The following is a 19840-nucleotide window of genomic DNA, read 5'->3' as shown; positions in this document are numbered from 1 at the left end:
ACATACACACACTACTAAATATTCCATAACACACAAAAAATAAAACATCACCACACACACGACTGACAGGTATTTCTCATCTACAGTCTAAAATGGGTTACAATCATCCTTCTGCTATTTAAAAAAATATATTTTTATTAAATATTTCTTAGTTTACAAAAATACGTGCACTGTCTCTTTTCCCCCAAGTTGTGTTTTCTACAGATCAGTTTCCTTTGTAGTGAGACATTAGAACAGTCAAGCGACAGACGAAGGTGCCAAGGGCACAGAAAAGCGGGCAAATGCTTCACCGCAGCTTCGCTTTCCGACGCCGCGCACGCGCCTGCTGCAAGCGCTCGGCCCTGTGAACTCTTCGTTAGCGGAAGCTGATTGAGCAAGCGCTGGTCATGTGACAGACCAGGGGGTGGGGCGGAAGGTTTCAATATGGCTGCGCCCATGTGGAACGAGTATCGGGTGTGTTTACAGCGTGCGGCTGACGTTTTGTGCGCACATGGATCGAGGGGATTTCTTGGTCTCCCTGACGGTGAGAGAAGGAAACGCAAGCAGCGTTGCCGGATTCATTTAAGGAAAGGGTGGGGCGGCGGGGGTGGGGATGAACGACCCGGTGGTGAGATTTTGTTCAGCCTAAAGGCATTTACAGATTTGACCCTCCTAAACTGGAATAATTTTTTTTTTTAAAGTTTGTCCAGTAGCACCTTTGTTGTTGTTGTTGTTTAGTCGTTTAGTCGTGTCCGACTCTTCGTGACCCCATGGACCAGAGCACGCCAGGCACTTCTGTCTTCCAACTAAGTTTGTTCTGGGTATAAGCTTTCGTGTGCATGCACGCTTCTTCAGATACCTAAACTGGATCCTAAACTGGGTTCAAGGTTTTGTGCGTACAAACTGTCCTGCCAGTGTGTTTGGCAGAGATCTTGTTTTGCTTTGTTAACTATCCCCAATGTGTCTAGCTTGGCTTGTTTGTGTGAGCTTCCTGAAGAATCTTAAACGTTCTGGGAGCCTCCAGGTTTGTTCTCCATCTTGTGGTGGGTGATCAGAATGGCAGGGTGGTGGTAGAAGTTAGGCTTACTCCTAAGTAAGCATGGTTAGGATTGGAGCCTGTGTTTGTGTGTGCGCACGCATTGAGGAAAGGAATTCAAAGGAAAAAACACTCAGAAGCACTAGTTTTATTTGTTGTAGTTATGGCTGATTACAGATATGTGATGAGAAGCTAGAAGGATGTTGCTTGTCAAGTGATGGTTTAAAAAACCACTTACAGTGCCATCCTATCTATGCCTGTGTACTCAAAGGTAACCCCAACTGAGTTCAATAAGACTTAATCTCTGGAAATCTAAGATTGCAGGATTTGCAACCTTAACTCTGTAGGTTGTCAGAGCAGTGTATACAGGAAAGTAGTATGTATGGCTTAGTGTGAGGTAGAGAGCATTACAGTGCAGTTCTAACCATGTCTTCTAGGAAGTAAGTCCTATCAAATTCAGTTGGGTTTACTCACAGGTAATTGGGATTAGGGTTGCATTTGTAAACCATAAACATAGGATAGGTTGGATAGAACCCTGCTTTGAGCAAATTCTCAAGTTTTCCACTACAGATTGTTCTCCTTTTTTTAAGAATACCAATCTCTACAGAATAAAATTGCAGAAGTGTGCAAGTATATGAATAAGGGATGATTTCTGGGTATGAATATGCATACCTGACTTTTTTCTTGGCAGTTATCTTGTTTGAGGAGAACATATATAAAATATTAATTTTTTAATTTGCGATTCATGGCACTATACTGAGTAGCTCTTGGAGGTCTAGAAATAATAATAATAATAATAATAATAATAATAATAATAATTTATTATTTATACCCCGCCCATCTGGCTGGGCCTCCCCAGCCACTCTGGGCGGCTTCCATAGAAAGCAAAAATACAATAAAATATCACACGTTAAAAACTTCCCTGAACAGGGCTGCCTTAAGATGTCTTCTGAATGTCAGGTAGTTGTTAATCGCTTTGACATCTGCTGGAAGGGTGTTCCACAGGGCGGGCGCCACTACCGAGAAGGCCCTCTGCCTGGTTCCCTGTAGCTTTACTTCTCGCAATGAGGGAACCGCCAGAAGGCCCTCGGCGCTAGACCTCAGCGTCCGGGCAGAATGATGGGGGTGGAGACGCTCCTTCAGGTATACTGGACCGAGGCCGTTTAGGGCTTTAAAGGTCAGCACCAACACTTTGAATTGTGCTCGGAAATGTACTGGGAGCCAATGTAGGTCTTTCAAGACCGGTGTTATATGGTCTCGGCGGCCGCCCCCAGTCACCAGTCTAGCTGCCGCATTCTGGATTAGTTGTAGTTTCCGAGTCACCTTCAAAGGTAGCCCCACGTAGAGTGCATTGCAGTAGTCCAAGTGGGAGATAACCAGAGCATGCACCACTCTGGCGAGACAGTCTACAGGCAGATAGGGTCTCAGCCTACGTACCAGATGGAGCTGGTAAACAGCTGCCCTGGACACAGATTTGACCTGTGCCTCCATGGACAGCTGTGAGTCCAAAATGACTCCCAGGCTGCGCACCTGGTCCTTCAGGGGCACAGTTACCCCATTCAGGACCAGGGAATTCTCCACACCTGCCCGCCTCCTGTCCCCCAAAAACAGCACTTCTGTCTTGTCAGGATTCAACCTCAATCTGTTAGCCGCCATCCATCCTCCAACCGCCTCCAGACACTCACACAGGACCTTCACCGCCTTCACTGGTTCTGATTTAAAAGAGAGGTAGAGCTGGGTATCATCCACATACTGATGAACACCCAGCCCAAACCTCCTGATGATCTCTCCCAGCGGCTGCATGTAAATGTTGAAAAGCATGGGGGAGAGGACAGAACCCTGAGGCACCCCACAAGTGAGAGCCCAGGGGTCTGAACACTCATCCCCCACCACCACTTTCTGAACACGGCCCAGGAGGAAGGAGCGGAACCACTGTAGGACAGTGCCCCCAGCTCCCAGCCCCTCAAGACGGTCCAGAAGGATGTCATGGTCGATGGTATCAAACGCCGCTGAGAGATCCAGCAGAACTAGGAAACAGCTCTCACCTTTGTCCCTAGCCCGCCGGAGATCATCAACCAGTGCGACCAAGGCAGTTTCAGTCCCATGATGAGGCCTGAATCCCGACTGGAAGGGATCCAAATGGTCCGCTTCTTCCAGGCGTGCCTGGAGTTGTTCGGCCACCGCTCGCTCAATCACCTTGATTTAACAATCCAATTCTTAGCATATTTTTTTGGAAGAAGTTCAATACAATTTATTTTCTTGCAGTTGCAGGCTTCATGCAAATTTGGGGAGGATTTGCAGGCCCCCAAGCAACATTTTATCAGCCCCATTACAGACTAGTAGCTTTATATCCATTGTAACACATCCTGCATATATTTGTGTAATAACATGGAACTGGATAAGTAAATAGCATGACCAAAACAACAACAACAAACCCAAACCCAAACAAACCCCATACTGTACTAGAGGCCTAATCTATAATTTAGCCTGACTTTTCTCCCCCCCCACAGTAACGGACTTGCGTGGCCTCTTCCTTCCTGAGCATTTTGGACTATCAGGTTCCTGATTAATTCTGCTGGTTTTCATTCTCTTTCTTTGTACCATTTGGGAAAACAATTGGCATTTGGTGGCTTTTAGTTATAACCAACCGCCAGCATGGGAGCCTGCCTTGTAAATCAATGTTTTTTATCCAGTTTTAGAAAAACAAATGTATTGTAAAATAAAATTAACAAATTAGAAACATTGAACATATTATGTTGCAAATTTGGCATAACATTGTATCACCTCAATGAAAATAGTAAGTTTAAAAGCTCTTTGCCTTGTGTGTGCGATTTCAGCCAGCCACCAATCATGTAAAGCTAAAATTGTGCAAGTTAAACGCCCGCAAGATGCGAGTCAACTGTATAACAACTAATTAAAGTAATAATTGACCATCACTATTTCTCAGTTCTCCATTTGTAAGTTGAGAATATGTTCTTATGAAGCTACAGCAGTGGCGTAGCGTGGGTTGTCAGCACCCGGGGCAAGGCAAGTAATTTGCGCCCCCTAACCCGTGGATTTGCGCCCCCTAACACGTGAATTTGCGCCCCCTAATCCTAACCCCCAGATGTTGCGCCCGGTGCAGCCGGCCCCCCCTGCACCCCCCACGCTACGCCACTGAGCTACAGTATACTATTTAGCAGCAAGGTCAACTTATAGTCACACCCTATCAGATGCTGGCCCTTTATTGTTTTCTCTGACTGTCAAGGTTTTGGCAAAGCTGTTTCCCTTAAATTCCTTTTAAAATGATGGAGATTGAACCTGACAGCGTGCAGCGGATCATTCATTGTGCTATGAGCTCTCCTCAAACAAGTTAAACAAGTCCAGGCCCCTTACCATCACATCCCTGAAGCAGACCCAGACTAGAAACCCTACATACAAAGGTGACAGAACACATTCGCCTTGAGCTGCAAAGGCAGTTGCATGCAAATACTTCTATTTATCAGCTTTCAACCTGCAGATGTAGCATTGCAAAAGGGGGTGACTAAATCCCCTTGTTGTGATAAAAACAAAACAAAAAACCATTACGGTTTTCCACAGATGGAACAAACAGCTAGATATTTGTGCTCTCCTGCAGATGCTCCATTAGCCACTTCATGAATTTAAATTACGTTTAAGATACAGAAGTTTGAAATCCAAAGAAGCAATTAGTAACTTTTGATTCATGCTTTTTGCCAGGTGGCTAGATTAAAATCGGATCAATTTTGTTTTCCCCCTTTTTAATCACTTGTTACAGATAAGAATTGTGATGGAGAAGAAGCTAGAAGGATATAAGTTGCAGGGGGTTGCAAAATCAATGCATGCAAAATAGCTAAGCTGATTAGAAGAGTAATTAACTTATTGATTAAAACTTTAACTGTAGCCAGTGAGTCCCTCTTGAATGGTATGGAAAAGAATATCGGAAGTGGGGGTGGCTTCCCTGGGTTTCTGCTATCAAGATATTCATCAGTACTTTGTGAGCTGAAATTAATTACCGTTTGATTAATTTTCAAAGAAAATGAACATTTGATGTATCTTTGGGCCTTGGTTTGGAAGAACATGCTGCTGATGTGTGTGTATGTATGTGTTTTAAGACAACACCATTTAATTTTGCAATGTGGTAATGAAGTCTTGCAGGTATGTTATCAACATTTTAGTAGCTTGTAGAAATCCTTATTAGCCCACCTAATACACATTACACTTTGAAGATGGCTTGGGAACTGCAGCTGGTACAGAATGCAGCAATTAAAATGCTTGTGGGTGGCAGGTGATCCTATCGCACCAATTCCTTACTATTTATATTGGCTTCCTGTTCATTTCTGAGCCCAATTTAAAGTGCTGGTTTTGGCCTTCAAGGGCACAAGTGATTGAGGGTGAACCTGTGGCCCTCCAGATATTGCCTGTCATCCCTGACCATTGGCCAAGTTGGCTGCGACTGATAGGACTTGTAGTTCAGCAACACCTGGAGGGCCACAAGTTCATCTTCCTTCCTAAATGGTTTGGACCAGGTTATCTGAAGGACTCTCTGCACCTGTATGAACCTGCCAGAACTTTAAGATTTGCACCAAAGGCCTTGCTCTTTCTGGCCCACCAGTTAAATTGGAAAGCTGTTAAATTGGAGGGAACCAAGAACAGGGCCTTTTCAGCTGTGACCCTGTACCATTAACATTCCCTTCCTAGAGAAATGCCAAAGGCCCTTAAAATAATTTTTATTCCAGCCTGTGTCTGTCTAAATTTAGTGTGCTGTTCTTTTAAACCATGTTATTGCTGCTGCTTACAAATTAAGGGGTTGGTGGAGTATTTTATTGTTGCAATGGTCGGGGTGATGTTTTGTTTTTAACTTTGTGAAAACCACCTTGTGAGGACAGTGTGCCCTAAAGGGTGGCTTAAAAATCTTCTAAATAAATAAATAGCTTCTTGATATATTTTGTTTGGCAAGTTGGTAATGTAGTCTTGTCTGACCTCCCTGTGTCTTTGCAGATTTGAAATAATTTGAATCGGTTCAAAATGGCTGCATGAGAGAGATACTATACGCAGGGGCTGTGCTGGTCCTGTTTACGATTTGGTGCTTAGTATAATGCTATCAATTCATAAATATTAGCGATCTATATTAGCGATATGTTCATGTCCCTTTGTAGCTCTTCCTGCATACTTGTATTCCACAGCAATTTCTTATGCTAATGGCATATCCTTCCAACATAATATGTACATATCATCAAATTTGCAGATGACACCAAACTGGGAGGGGTAACTAATGCCACGGAAGACAGAATCGAGATTCAAAATGACCGTAACAGATTAGAGAACTGCGCCTTCACTAACAAAATGAATTTCAGTAGGGGCAAATGTTAGGCAGGAATAACCAACTGTACAAATATAAGATGTGGGGCACCAGGCTTACTAATAGTACATGCGAAAAGGATCTAGGGGTTTTTAGTGGACCACAAGTTTAACATGAGTCAACAGTGTGATGCAGTGTGATACAGCAGCAGCAAAAAAGGCTTATGCTATTCTAGGAAGTATTCTAGAAGTATAGTGTCCAGATCAAGGGAAGTAATAGTGCCACTCCATTCTGCCTTGGTCCGACCACACCTGAAATACTGTGCCCTGTTCTGGGCATCACAATTTATGAAGGATGTTGACAAGCTGGAATGCGTGCAAGAGGAGGGCAACCAAGATGATCAAGGGTCTGGATACAGTTTTAATCTGTCTTTGAAAATGTTGTTCAGGAGTACTAGTGGGTGACTAGTACTCTTAAAAAAAAATCAAAATCCTCTACAACCCTTGTGGAAAGAAAGTTATGGGGCAAAATGTACAGATATCGTCTAAGAGATTTCTGTGAAATGAAAGTGAGTGGGGTGTGGCCACCTTGACTATTTTTCCTGATAGTGATGAATGTTCCCTGCCGCTATTAGGTAGCAACTGCCCCCCTCCGTGTGTGTGTGTGTAATTAATATTGTGTGAACTCCAAAATCAGGACCAGCAAGGATAAGGTTATTGGGGTGGTTGTCCCTCTGATTTTGTGTTATGCTATGCTTCAGGCTCTAAAACTGTGGCTTAGAGTTGGCTTAATATCCTGTTCTGCTTGCAAACTGTTAAAGCAGCGTTTCCAGATCTGCCCTTAAATGGAAGATAGGGATAAAACCTGAAACCTGGTTTGTTCAGTTGCTTGCACAAAGGAAGGAGCAAAGCAGCAGAAATGAGGCTCTGTGCGCCATTGCACAACTTGTACATTTTCTGGTTTATTAAACTGAGAAATTAATCACGTGAACCTGCCCAGCGTGTCCTTAACTTGACCTGCCAGTAGAGCCAGTGTGGTGTAGTGGTTAAGAGTGGTAGACTCGTAATCTGGTGAACCGGGTTCGCGTCTCCGCTCCTCCACATGCAGCTGCTGGGTGACCTTGGGCTAGTCACACTTCTCTGAAGTCTCTCAGGCTCACTCACCTCACAGAGTGTTTGTTGTGGGGGAGGAAGGGAAAGGAGGTTGTTAACTACTTTGAGACTCCTTAGGGCAGTGATAAAGTGGGATATCAAATCCAAACTCCTCCTCCTCCTCCTCCTCCTCTTCTTCTCCACCCCCCACTCCAGTTAACATGAAAATTTTTCTTTTCTGTTTTGAAGGCTGGTGGGATAGCTGGAGTGTGTGTTGACCTGATATTGTTCCCCTTGGATACAGTCAAGACAAGACTGCAGAGTCCTCAAGGATTTAAGAAGGCTGGTGGCTTCCGTGGCATCTATGCTGGTGTTCCTTCCACTGCTGTAGGGTCCTTTCCAAATGGTAAGGAGGCCGTTTATATGCTCTGTATTTGTGATCAATGCTGCTGCCTTTTGGATACTATTATCCTTCTCTGAGAGAAATCAGACCAGATAAAATTTTGGATTTATCTAGAACAGTGGTTCTCCAACTACCCCCCCTCCAGACCACTTGGAAATTACTGAGCGTCTTGGCAGACCACTTAATTATTATTTTCTTCCACTGTGGGAATTGTAAGGTTCTGTGCTAGATGCTGGATGGTTTTCAGTTGTACGTTTTGCTCCTTTTATTTCTTATACTTGTATTTTACTGTATTGCATTTTGAATTCCATATAATTCTATGGGATTCAGATGGTAAGGGTTATTCACAGACATGCCACAGACCACCTGAATGAATCTTACAGGCTGCTGGTGGTCTGCAGTCCACAGTTTGGGAACCCCTGATCTAGAAGTAATGATTATAATAATAACACTGGGCAACAATTTTTTACTTTTTGAATGTTGTCTAGATTTCTACAACTGATTTAGGGTACCGTATTTTTCGCACCATAGGGCGCACCGGACCATAGGGCGCACCCAGTTTTTTTGGGGGAAAATAAAGTGGAAAAAATTATTTCCCCCCCAGGCGTGGGGCTGGGACGGGGGAAGCTCGAGCTTCCCCCGACCCCAGGCCCGAAACAGGCAAGTCTCCGCAAGCCGTGGGAGCGCTCCCGCTGCTTGCGGAGAGGTCCGTGAAGCCTGGATGCGCTGAGCTCAGCGCACGCAGGCTTCAGCATGCAGGCAAGTCTCCGCAAGCAGCGGGAGCCCAGCGCTGTCCCCCGAGTCTGCGAGGCTGGCGACGGGGAGGAGCAGGCTTCTCCCCCCCGCCAGCCTTCTAGCCAAGTCGGGGGACAGCGGGAAGGGCGCGCTGCGCCTCTCCCCTGTCCCCCGAGTTTGCGGGGCTGGCGACGGGGAAGAGCCGGCTTCTCCCCCCCCCCCGCCAGCCTTTTAGCCATGTCGGGGGACAGCGGGAAGGGCGCGCTGCGCCTCTCCCCTGTCCCCCGAGTTTGCGGGGCTGGCGACAGGGAGGAGCTGGCTTCTCCCCCCGTCAGCCTTCTAACCAAGTTGGGGGACAGCGGGATGGCGGCGTTCCGCCTCCCCGCTGTCCCCCAAGCTTGTGGGCTGGCGGTGGGGCTCTCCTGAAGCCTGGAGAGCGAGAGGGGTCGGTGCGCACCGACCCCTCTCGCTCTCCAGGCTTCAGCGAAAGCCTGCATTCGCACCATAGGACGCACACACATTTCCCCCTTCATTTGTGGAGGGGGAAAAGTGCGTCCTATGGTGTGAAAAATACGGTATTTTTGCACTGCTGAATCAGGAAATGGCATCCATTTCTCTCCATCAGGTCAGGTTTACTGTTAACTGAATGGTGGGCATTGATAAAGGTAAGTACACGTAAATTGCATGTTGCTTCACCATTTTTCAAACTTCAGGGCTTGAACTTCCATTTCTTGGAACTCCTGGAATGCTCAGCGGCAGGGAGGTCTCTCTTCAGAGTCCAGCAGTAGTCAGCCATCATGACTGCGTCCCAGCAACTCTGATACCTGGTCTCCATCTCTTTCATGTCCTGATGGAATCTCTCCCCCTGCTCATCACTCATTGAACCCAGGTTCTCAGGAAACCAGTCCATATGTGAAAATAGGTAGTGCATCTTGACGCTCATGTTGCAGCCCAGGTTTCTGAAAGCAGTCAGCATGTTGTCGACAAGTTCTACGTAGTTTCTGGCCTTATTGTTGCCAAGAAAGTTCTTCACTACCAGAACAAATGCCTTCCACGCTTCCAGTTCCACTTCGTTCATTGAGTTTCCGAACTCTGGATCTCTGATGAGCTGACGGATCTGAGGACCGTCAAAGATGCCAGCTTTCAACTTCTCCATGGTCAATCCTGGAAAAACCTGGCACAAGTAAGTGAAGCAGTCACCAACCTTGTCCAGAGCCTTGGTGAACTGCTTGATTAAGCCGAGCTTGATGTGCAGCAGTGGGAAGAGTATTCTGTCTCTGTCCACCAGAAGGTCGTTGATGACCTTCCTTTCTTTGCACGGCACCAATTCCTCCCGCACAGGCCAGTCCTTCTTTGTGTAATGCTGAGCACGGTCCCTCCTATCCCACATGCACAGAAAACATGGGTACTTGGTGAAGCCAGACTGTTGTCCCAACAAAAAGTTCACCATCTTCAGGTCAACACAAATAAACCACTTATGCTGATCATAACCAATTTTCTCCAGCACATACTTCACCGCTTCATAGTTCTCCTTCAGTGTACTCGAGTGAGCCAGGGGTATAAAGGCAAACTGGTTGCCGTTGTGTAGCAGAACACATTTCAGTGATCGCTTGCTGCTGTCAATGAACAGTCTCCAATCTTTGGGTTCATACTGTGGCACTCCAAGCTGGAGCAGAAGCTGCGCAATATCTGCACAGTACACCAAATCTTTCTCTTCTGAGAAAAAACGGAGGTACTCTTGATGCCTGTTGCGGAAGAAGCTGATGCGAGCACTGTCAGAGAGGAGGTTTTTTTCCTTCAATCTGGATGCCAACAGTTCGGCAGAGTCCTTTGACAAGCTGAGGTTGCGAACTAGATCATTCAACTCCTTTTGGGAAAATGGATGTGGAGCATCATCTTCAAGAACCACTTCTTCTTCTTCGTGTCCTTCAACACTGGAGGCATCTTCGTCACTAATGTCAGGAAGTTCTCCGAAGATACGCACTGGAATTTCATCACAATGAGCTACAGGACGACGTGCTGATTGAAGATCAGGATACTTGAGGCTGCTCTGGTTCTTTCTGTTGATCCCAGTCACATCAACAGCGCACCAATTTATGGAAGATTTCGAGGTTTTATGACTTCAAACTGATCCCTTTTTGACATAATCACCCAGAACTATCAGACCTGAATACTTCTTGTCATTAAAATAATCATTTCCAATCAAAACAATTATTCGGCATGGCATTTTACCCCCACCAACTTCTTCTAAAATGCTCCACACAAGCGTACATGCGAACAAAAACGTAAAAAAGTGACATGTGGCCATAGCTCAAAAACGTGACCTGACTGAGCAAAACCAATGTGATTTTTTGATTCAGTGCATCAGATTCGTCCTAAATGAACTGAAAAAACACAGACAACAAATTTATTGTTGACCAGTGTAATAGGTAACATGTTTACAAGTGATGAAATGGCTGTAATCCTTGCAGCAACCCAGAGGCAAGTCAGTATAATTGTCTCCATATTGCAGGTGAGGGTGTAGATGGGGACTGAGGCTTAAAGAGTGGATTCTTAAGACTGCCTTGTAAGTTCATGGCCTAGTGGAGATTCAGACCGGGCACACCCTCATTGTAGCTCAGTCCCTTAACTGCTATGGGCCGGATTCAACTACTGTATTTTTTGCTCTATAAGACTCACTTTTTCCCTCCTAAAAAGTAAGGGGAAATGTGTGTGTGTGTTATGGAGCGAATGCAGGCTGTGCAGCTATCCCAGAAGCCAGAACAGCAAGAGGGATTGCTGCTTTCGCTGCGCAGCAATCCCTCTTGCTGTTCTGGCTTCTGAGATTCAGAATATTTTTTTTCTTGTTTTCCTCCTCCAAAAACTAGGTGCGTCTTGTGGTCTGGTGCGTCTTACTGAGTGAAAAATACGGTAACTGGTTCTCCTCCCCTGAATGCCCCGCCTGGGTTTGGAGAACAACCAGAACAGCGCAGGCAGAGGAGAGTTTGCTTCGTCAGTGCTAGCCCTTCTGCCCACACTGACAGAGTAGTCTCCTCTGTTGCTTCGTTGAATTCCCTCTGTTTCACATTTAGCCCAGTATTGTCTACTCTGTGGTTTTGCTTTTTAAAACCATAATTTTGCTGTGTTCAAATGCTGGGAGTCCACACTGCAGTTACAAATTTGCTGTTGCTGCTTTCCCAGCTCATATCACTAGAACATGGCTTGGTGTTACATTTGAATACGCTTGCTATAACTGTTGAATGAACTTAAAGCAGCAGGGTCAAGCAATACCCTTACTCTTTCTGAGCACTTTCAGCTTGACTTCTGCTGGTGGATGTTATTGAAAGTTTACGGAAGCATCCTCGGGCACCTTCAAACCTTCCCAGCCCTTCATAAGATGATATGAAAATTTTCTCTTCTCCATCGTCTCTGCTCTTATCTCCTTTTGGAGATGATAAGCATCTTTTGATTAGCAACAGAGGGCGACAGATGGAGGAGCCCTGTCACACAATTAAAAACTCTTCCTCTTGGCAAAGTTCACTCCTTTTGTTCTGTACCGTTTGCATTTTTACAGCACAATCCTGTGCACATCGACTCAGAAGTTCAATTCAGTTGAGCTCAGTCGGACTTACGCACAGGTTGTTGTGTAAATGGATTACAGTGTTACATTCTGAATTGCTTTCTGTTTATTGGGATGCAGTAAGAGTTAGATAATTTATATGGCCTTTGACTGGACAGAAGGCAAATTTTTAGACCCTTTTCCATGCATAGTACTGTATTCACTTGAATCTAATGTGCACCTTTTCTGGCCAAATTACGTTGTGAAAATTAAGGTGCACATTGGATTTGATGTTGCATTGTTTGTTTGTTTAGTCGTTTAGTCGTGTCCGACTCTTCATGACCCCATGGACCAGAGCACACCAGGCACTCCTGTCTTCCACTGCCTCCCGCAGTTTGGTCAGACTCATGTTGTTTGGTGAGACTCATGTTGCATTAGACTCAAGTAAATATGCTACTGCTGTGGTTTCAACCTCTAACTTTACTTTTATGCCACCATTTTGGTATTTTGGATTTGTGGGTTTTTAAGGAAAAGGGAGGTGGGACGTGGGTGGCACTGTGGGTTAAACCACCGAGCCTCTTGGGCTTGCCGGTAAGATGGTCGGCGGTTCGAATCCCCGCGTCGGAGTGAGCTCCCATTGCTTGGTCCCTGCTCCTGCCAACCTAGCAGTTCGAAAGCATGTCAAAGTGCAAGTAGATAAATAGGTACCACTCCGGCGGAAAGGTAAACGGCATTTCTGTGTGCTGCTCTGGTTCGCCAGATGCGGCTTAGTCATGCTGTACGCAGGCTTCCTTGGCCAGTAAAGTGAGATGAGCGCCACAACCCCAGAGTCAGTCACAACTGGACCTAATGGTCAGGGGTCCCTTTGACTTTACCTTTTAAGTAAAAGGGAATATTTACAATAAAAGGTGACTAGAGTTGGTGTTTCTGAACACCTGGAAGTCTGACTTGAATGTTGAATTGCTCGTTCATGTACAGTCTGCAGTGTAATTCCCCACCTTTCTTTTAAAACTTCATTGAGTTTGCAGTATTTGGGTTCCAAGTTGTTTGAGTACCAAGGCGTTTGAGAACCAAGGTACCACTGTAGGTTTTTTTCTAGCACTGCTAGAAAAGGCCACTGCCTTCTTCCTGCTTCTGGAGATTTTCATTCTGAATGATGTGCGGTGGGGCAGGGATTTTGTCTGGACACTTGCCTTTGGCAAGATGCTTGGAGATCTTCACCTTATAGCACTTGAAGTGTAGTCGACGTAGCACCCACAGTTGCATGTGCTATTGGAGGGGGGACCCCTGAGTAGCTTAACGGACACTCTGTCTTCTGTTTCAGCTGCTGCCTTTTTTGCCACCTACGAGTTTACAAAAGCCACGCTCCGCAAAGATGCCTCTCCATATTTATCTCCTCTCACGCACATGCTGGCCGCTTCCTTGGGAGAAGTAGTAAGTAGAAGTTTGAATCTGTTTTTCACAAGAGGGGGATGGGGGAGAGTCGGCAGATGCACGCCTGAATGGGGGGGGGTCATTTTACAAGGGATTTCTGCCACCATCGGCTGCCTAATGTAGGCTTTGGAAGGATAACGAACCCATTGGTAGCATTGATCTATATCCAGAGGGACAAGATGTATCACGAGGTCTAAAGCAGGGCAGGTTCAGTATCTGGAGTGTTTATATCTTGCCAGTTAACTGAAAATCTTGAGGCAGCTTTAAAATATATTTAAAATGCAATAAAATGCACAAGAGTTACTATTCTGGGGGGGGGGGGGAATTCTACGTACCGTACTTTTCTGTGAATAAGACTAGGTTTTTTTCTTTAAAAATCATGCTAAAAAAATGGTGGTCGTCTTATACATGGGTAGTGCATAGGTGGACGTTTGATTGGTTGCTGCCACGGCTGTTAGCAGCTATTGTGCGTGTTACTGGTTGCTACGTCAATGGGTGGTGTTGATAGGCTGACGATTGGGCAGGCGATTGGCAGCTTCTGCTGGTGAGGGGACAGACGAGAGGCAGATTTTGCAATGTGTGCGAGTGAGTGATTTTCGTCAACTCGCCCTAAGAAAAGCTGAACAACTTTGTGGAACCCTCCGCAAAAAAAGCTGAACAACTCTGTGCCATCTCCCCCCATTTTCTTAAACTTGAGTCCCCCCAAATAGTCTTATACATGGGGGTGACTTATACAGTGGTACCTTGGGTTACAGACGTTTCAGGTTACAGACTCCACTAACCCAGAAATAGTACCTCGGGTTAAGAACTTTGCTTCAAGATGAGAATAGAAATCGTGCTCTGGCGGCGCGGCAGCAGCGGGAGGCCCCATTAGTTAAAGTGGTGTCTCAGGTTAAGAACAGTTTCAGGTTAAGAACAGACCTCCAGAACAAATTAAGTTCTTAACTCGAGGTCCCACTGTACACAGAAAAGTGTGATACGTTTTGCCCTGGTTCTCTGCTGGCCTGAAAGTTTTAGCAATTGGTTTGCGTCGAAGTCCTCCTGGGCCAGGACTTTCTCATGCTGCTGCTGCTGTCCTTCACAGCCTCTGGCGGTAGACGCAGGAGACACTTGTGGCCTCCCCTCCAGTGAAACATTGCAGCTATGCATCTGTTGCTTTCCACTGAGCCCTTCAGAAAGAGTTGCAGCGTCTCAGATGCACCATGTTCTTTCTAGCGGGGCGGGGCGGGGCGGGGATAGAGTTTGCAGCTACAGTGGTACCTCAGGTTACATACACTTCAGGTTACAGGCGCTTCAGGTTACAGACTCCGCTAACCCAGAAATAGTACCTCAGGTTAAGAAGTTTGCTTCAGGATGAGAACAGAAATTGTGCGGTGCCGGCGGCGCAGTGGGAGGCCCCATTAGCTAAAGTGGTGCTTCAGGTTAAGAACAGTTTCAGGTTAAGAATGGACCTCCAGAATGAATTAAGTTCTTAACCCGAGGTACCACTGTACTGTGCTATTTGAGGCTTCAGGGTCCCATTACTTGTTAAGGGAAGCATATTCTATAGAGACCTCCCTTAGAACATCAGTTACGTTTCAGGGCAACAGTCTCCCTGTTAATGCAGCACTGTGCAGAAGCCTTCTAAAATGCGTATGTTTGTATGTGGCGGTTTTAACACGTCTTTCCTTCTTTCTTCTTCTTTTTGATAAGAAGCCAGGCTGCAAAATACTTGAATTTGGAGTTTGGTTCAGTTTCCTCAGAGGTGAGGCAAATGAGGGGGAGAACCATTCCCCTCCTCCCCACTCCCTATTGATTCTTACTTGATTGATCCCTCCCCCCTTTTGGCGTGTCCCAAATTGCACGCAAAATGGTGAAAGTTGTAATTATAGTTTTATTGATTAGTCATTAGGTTTTTAATCAAGCCGTAACCACTGGGAAAGGCTATTATTTCGAGATCCCTCCAAACGTCTTAATTGCTTGGTTGCAACCAGCGGCTTCTAATGTCGCTCTGCAAGGAATGAGCCAAAAGCACAAGTAATAATAATAATAATAATAATAATAATAATAATAATAATAATTTATTTACTTATTTATACCCCTCCCATCTGGCTGGGTTTCCCCAGCCACTCTGGGCGGCTCCCAATCGAATATGAAAAACACAATACAGCATTAAACATTAAAAACTTCCCTAAACAGGGCTGTTGTGTGCCAGAATCGCGAAGACACCTCTCTTAGCATTTTCTGGCCAGCTGGGCTATTGCCAAATTGCTGCCCTTCTCTAGAATGTAGTGCTGATTAGGAGATTATTGTGTCTGCCATTTCTTCTGGATTCCTAGGCCCCTTTGGGGGAAATGATTTTCTATCCTGTGGCAAACAGGGGCGTGCCCCTGCAGGAGAGCCGCCTCTGCAGAATTGGTCATTGCCGCTACCTCCGTTATCTCCCCAGCTTTGAAGCTGGAGGCGCTTCAGAGCCATGGGATTTCATGTGAGTAGGGAAGCAACGCTCTTGGATCCTATTGGTTACCACCGGCTGGACTCAGCCCTCTTGTTTTCATGCTCTTCTGCTTTACAAGTGCAGAGCGTGGACCTGTGCTGGCTAGGTAGATGCACTGAGAGGCAACTCCAGATCTATGCAGGGCACCAGCTTTTGGCTCCTGATTCTAAGTGTATTTCTTGAGGGTACTGACAAAAGAATGGAGAACTAGTGGGTTGCATGCAAAATGACACAAGCGGTAGAGTCTAACTGGAGTAATAGAATCATAGAATTGTAGAGTTGGAAGGGACATTCTAGCCTAACCCCCTGTAATGCAGGGATTTTTTGGAGAGGGTTAGGGAAATATTGTTGTTGTTGTTTAGTCGTGTCCGACTCTTCGTGACCCCATGGACCAGAGCATGCCAGGCACTCCTGTCTTCCACTGCCTCCCACAGTTTGGTCAAACTCATGCTGGTAGCTTCGACAACACTATCCAACCATCTCGTCCTCTGTCGTCCCCTTCTCCTTGTGCCCTCAATCCTTCCCAACATCAGGGTCTTTTCCAGGGAGTCTTCTCTTCTCATGAGGTGGCCAAAGTATTGGAGCCTCAGCTTCAGGATCTGTCCTTCCAGTGAGCACTCAGGGCTGATTTCCTTCAGAATGGAGAGGTTTGATCTTCTTGCAGTCCATGGGACTCTCAAGAGTCTCCTCCAGCACCATAATTCAAAAGCATCACTTCTTCGGCGATCAGCCTTCACTTCCATACATCACTGCTGGGAAAACCATAGCTTTAACTATACGGACCTTTGTTGGAAAGGTGATTAGGGGCATGATAATAATTATAATATAGGGCGGCCTCCAACAAAACATTAAAATACAATAGTTCTTCAGATATTAAAAGCTTCCCTAAGCAGGGCTGCCTTCAGATGTCTCCTAAAAGTCTGGTAGTTGTTTTTTCCTTTGACATCTGGTGGGAGGGTGTTCCACAGAGTGGGTGCCACTACCGAGAAGGCCCTCTGCCTGGTTCCCTGTAACTTGGCTTCTCACAGTGAGGGAACCACCAGAAGGCCCTCGGTGCTCGACCCCAGTGTCCATCTTGATGTTATTAAGAATCAAGATGGCTTCAGAATTGCTCTCCTGTACTATTTCAGACATATGGTTTATACACTTATGTATGTGTGTTCATCTTGTGCACTTATGAACATTTATTCTATATTTGAGACCTAAGAATTCTTATAACAATGGCACCAATCTTTCTGGAAGGGTACAACTTCACAGGAGGGAGCGGGTGGCGCTGTGGTCCAAACCACTGAGCCTCTTGGGCTTGCTGATCAGAAGGCTGGCAGTTCGAATCCATGTAGCAGAGTGAGCTCCCATTGTTTTGTCCCTGCTCCTGCCAACCTAGCAGTTCGAAAGTGTGCCTGCACAAGCAGATAAATAGGTACCACTGTGGCAGGAAGGTAAACAGCGTTTCCGTGCGCTCTGGCACTCACCACGGTTCCCCTTTGCGGCAGAAACAGTTTAGTCATGCTGGCCACATGACCCAGAACGCTGTCTGTGGACAAATGCCGGCTCCCTCGGCCTGAAGCGAGATGAGCGCCACACCCCATAGTCGCCTTTGACTGGACTTAACCATCCAGGGGTCTTTACAACTTCAGAATGCTGACAGAGCATTTTTTGTGTTTAAATGTTCACCATCACAAACATTTCTGACATATGGAAAGCTGTTGTGTCAGTGCAAAGAGTTATAGGCAAGACTGCTCCATTTCATGCTAGCTTTCCACATTGCAATCTGCTCTCTCTGTCGTATAGGGACAGGCATCTGATCTGAATCGGATCTCCAAAGTGTGAGCAGGTTGGAAGCACCCCTGCTCTGTAAAGTTTGAGCAATATGGCCAGACTGCGTATCTTGGCTGGATCTCCTGTATTTGCAAACAATCTCCAAAGTGGGCACTGTACCTTGAGTGAATTGCATGTGAACACATGCTCCGTGAATGCGTTCTGTGTACAGGGATTAAGCTGCCATGTCGTAAAGTCATTGAAGCACTTGGCTGCAAAATCGTGATGTTCTGCAAGTTGCAGAACCTAGGCCTCTGCAGGAGTTGTCTCTTGAATGAATCATGCTAGCTTCTGAAATATTCATAAACTACTCGAGACTCTTTGTGTCATGCAAATGCTGGATGTATGCCAGGGCTCCTAAACAGGATCACATTTGGCAAAAAAAAGGGGGGGGGGCTGCAGAGAAAATGTGTTTTCCTGCCATTAGGACCTGGTGGAGAATACAGAGAAGAAGGGCAGTTATATTGGAAGGAAGCTCAAATTCAGGCTGCAGCTGGAAATTAACTGTAAATAAAGATGAATAGAGGCAGAGAGCTGCAGATGCCGCCAGCAGATTAATCACACAATTAAAGGCTGAAACCAGCAAATTAGAATCTGTCAGATACATAACCAGCCAGCCAAGGAATCTCTCCAATGCCTACCTTTTTACACTATCATGTGTTTCTTTCCTGGGGTGCATACTCCCCCACCCCATCCTGGCTGCTCCAGTACAGTGGTACCTCAGGTTAAGTACTTAATTCGTTACGGAGGTCCGTACTTAACCTGAAACTGTTCTTAACCTGAAGCACCACTTTAGCTAATGGGGCCTCCTGCTGCCGCCGCGCTGCCAGAGCACGAGTTCTGTTCTCATCTTGAAGCAAAGTTGTTAACCTGAAGCACTATTTCTGGGTTAGCAGAGTCTGTAACCTGAAGCGTATGTAACCTGAAGCGTATGTAACCTGAAGCGTATGTAACCTGAAGTGTATGTAACCTGAGGTACCATGGTACTTGGATCTCCGACCTGTTGGCAAACCCTTGTTGTTTATAAATATTTTTTAAAAAATAAATGCATACTTTTTTGTGGACTGGTGAACAGGATGGTACTGTCTTCGTGAACCAGTCACAAGGGAAGCCCCACACAGAGCACATTGCGGTAGTCCAAGCATAAGGTTACCTGCGCCACTTGGGCCTCCATGGATTAAAATGGTTCTGATGTCATGCAGTTTAGGCTTCCCCAATAAAAAAAATGCAATATTTGCCTGAAAGCTGGCAACAGCAACATGCACAATGACCTGTCCGTCAAGATTACCTGAGTTATCCAAGTGTGCAGCCATGAACAGCTCAGCTTGGCCCTCATCTAAATAATAATAATAATAATAATAATAATAATAATAATAAATGTATTATTTATATCCCGCCCATCTGGCTGAGTTTCCCCAGCCACTCTGGGCAGCTCCCAATCAAATGTTAAAAACAGTACAGCATTAAATATTAAAAACTTCCCTAAAGGGCTGTTCCCCTGTGGGCTTGCCCACTCGTTAAGAGGTTGATTGGAAAACGCTCTTGTCACTCCAGAGACACACTCTCACTCTGTATCAAAGGGTCCTCCACAAAGCCAGCGTGCCCCAACATATTTTATAAGGCTATTGGGTAGTCAACTCTGATGAAGCCCAGTCTCCTCCTTCACAAGAGTTTTGGTGGAGGTGATGCCAGGAGAAGTGGGTTTCTGGGTAACAGGGAAGGCCAAGTGGCAGCAATCACGTACACCCCCAGTTTCCTCTCTCCTCACTGCCTGGAAAAAACATCCCAACAAAACAATAACAAACAAACCAACCCTATGGTCACGTAAAGCATACTCAATAAACACACAAGACGTAACCGGCTGTGTTCTTAGATAAAGAAGGTATACTATTCATTGTATCAAATCATAAATTTCAATGGAAGTAGCATGCAGTAAGCAACCATTCCCACAATTACTACTTGCAAGTGTGTCCTATGGCACATTCACTCTTTTCTACGTTACTGAGGGAGGGGGGGAGCAGGAATTCACAA

General features: G+C 45.7%; 1 protein-coding gene across 4 annotated transcripts in view; it reads left to right on the top strand.

Moving 5' to 3' along the window:
* Nucleotides 1–400: 400 nt before the first annotated feature.
* SLC25A26 (solute carrier family 25 member 26) overlaps nt 401–19840 on the top strand; it is a 123199-nt gene continuing 103759 nt past the window's right edge. For all 4 annotated transcript variants that reach the window (XR_013835280.1, XM_079964040.1, XM_079964039.1 and 1 more), the window contains exons 1-3: nt 401–523; nt 7655–7811; nt 13406–13515. Coding sequence is in view for 3 of the 4 variants with exons in the window: in XM_079964040.1 (XP_079820166.1) it covers nt 491–523; nt 7655–7811; nt 13406–13515 (300 nt within the window). In the remaining variant the exon portion in view is untranslated. The remainder of the gene's footprint in view (nt 524–7654; nt 7812–13405; nt 13516–19840) is intronic.

This window comes from Podarcis cretensis, assembly GCF_951804945.1.
Source record: "Podarcis cretensis genome assembly, chromosome: 2".
NCBI lineage: Eukaryota > Metazoa > Chordata > Lepidosauria > Squamata > Lacertidae > Podarcis > Podarcis cretensis.
Note: the sequence above shows the minus strand (reverse complement) of the source record. Positions and strands in the feature narration are given on the sequence as shown.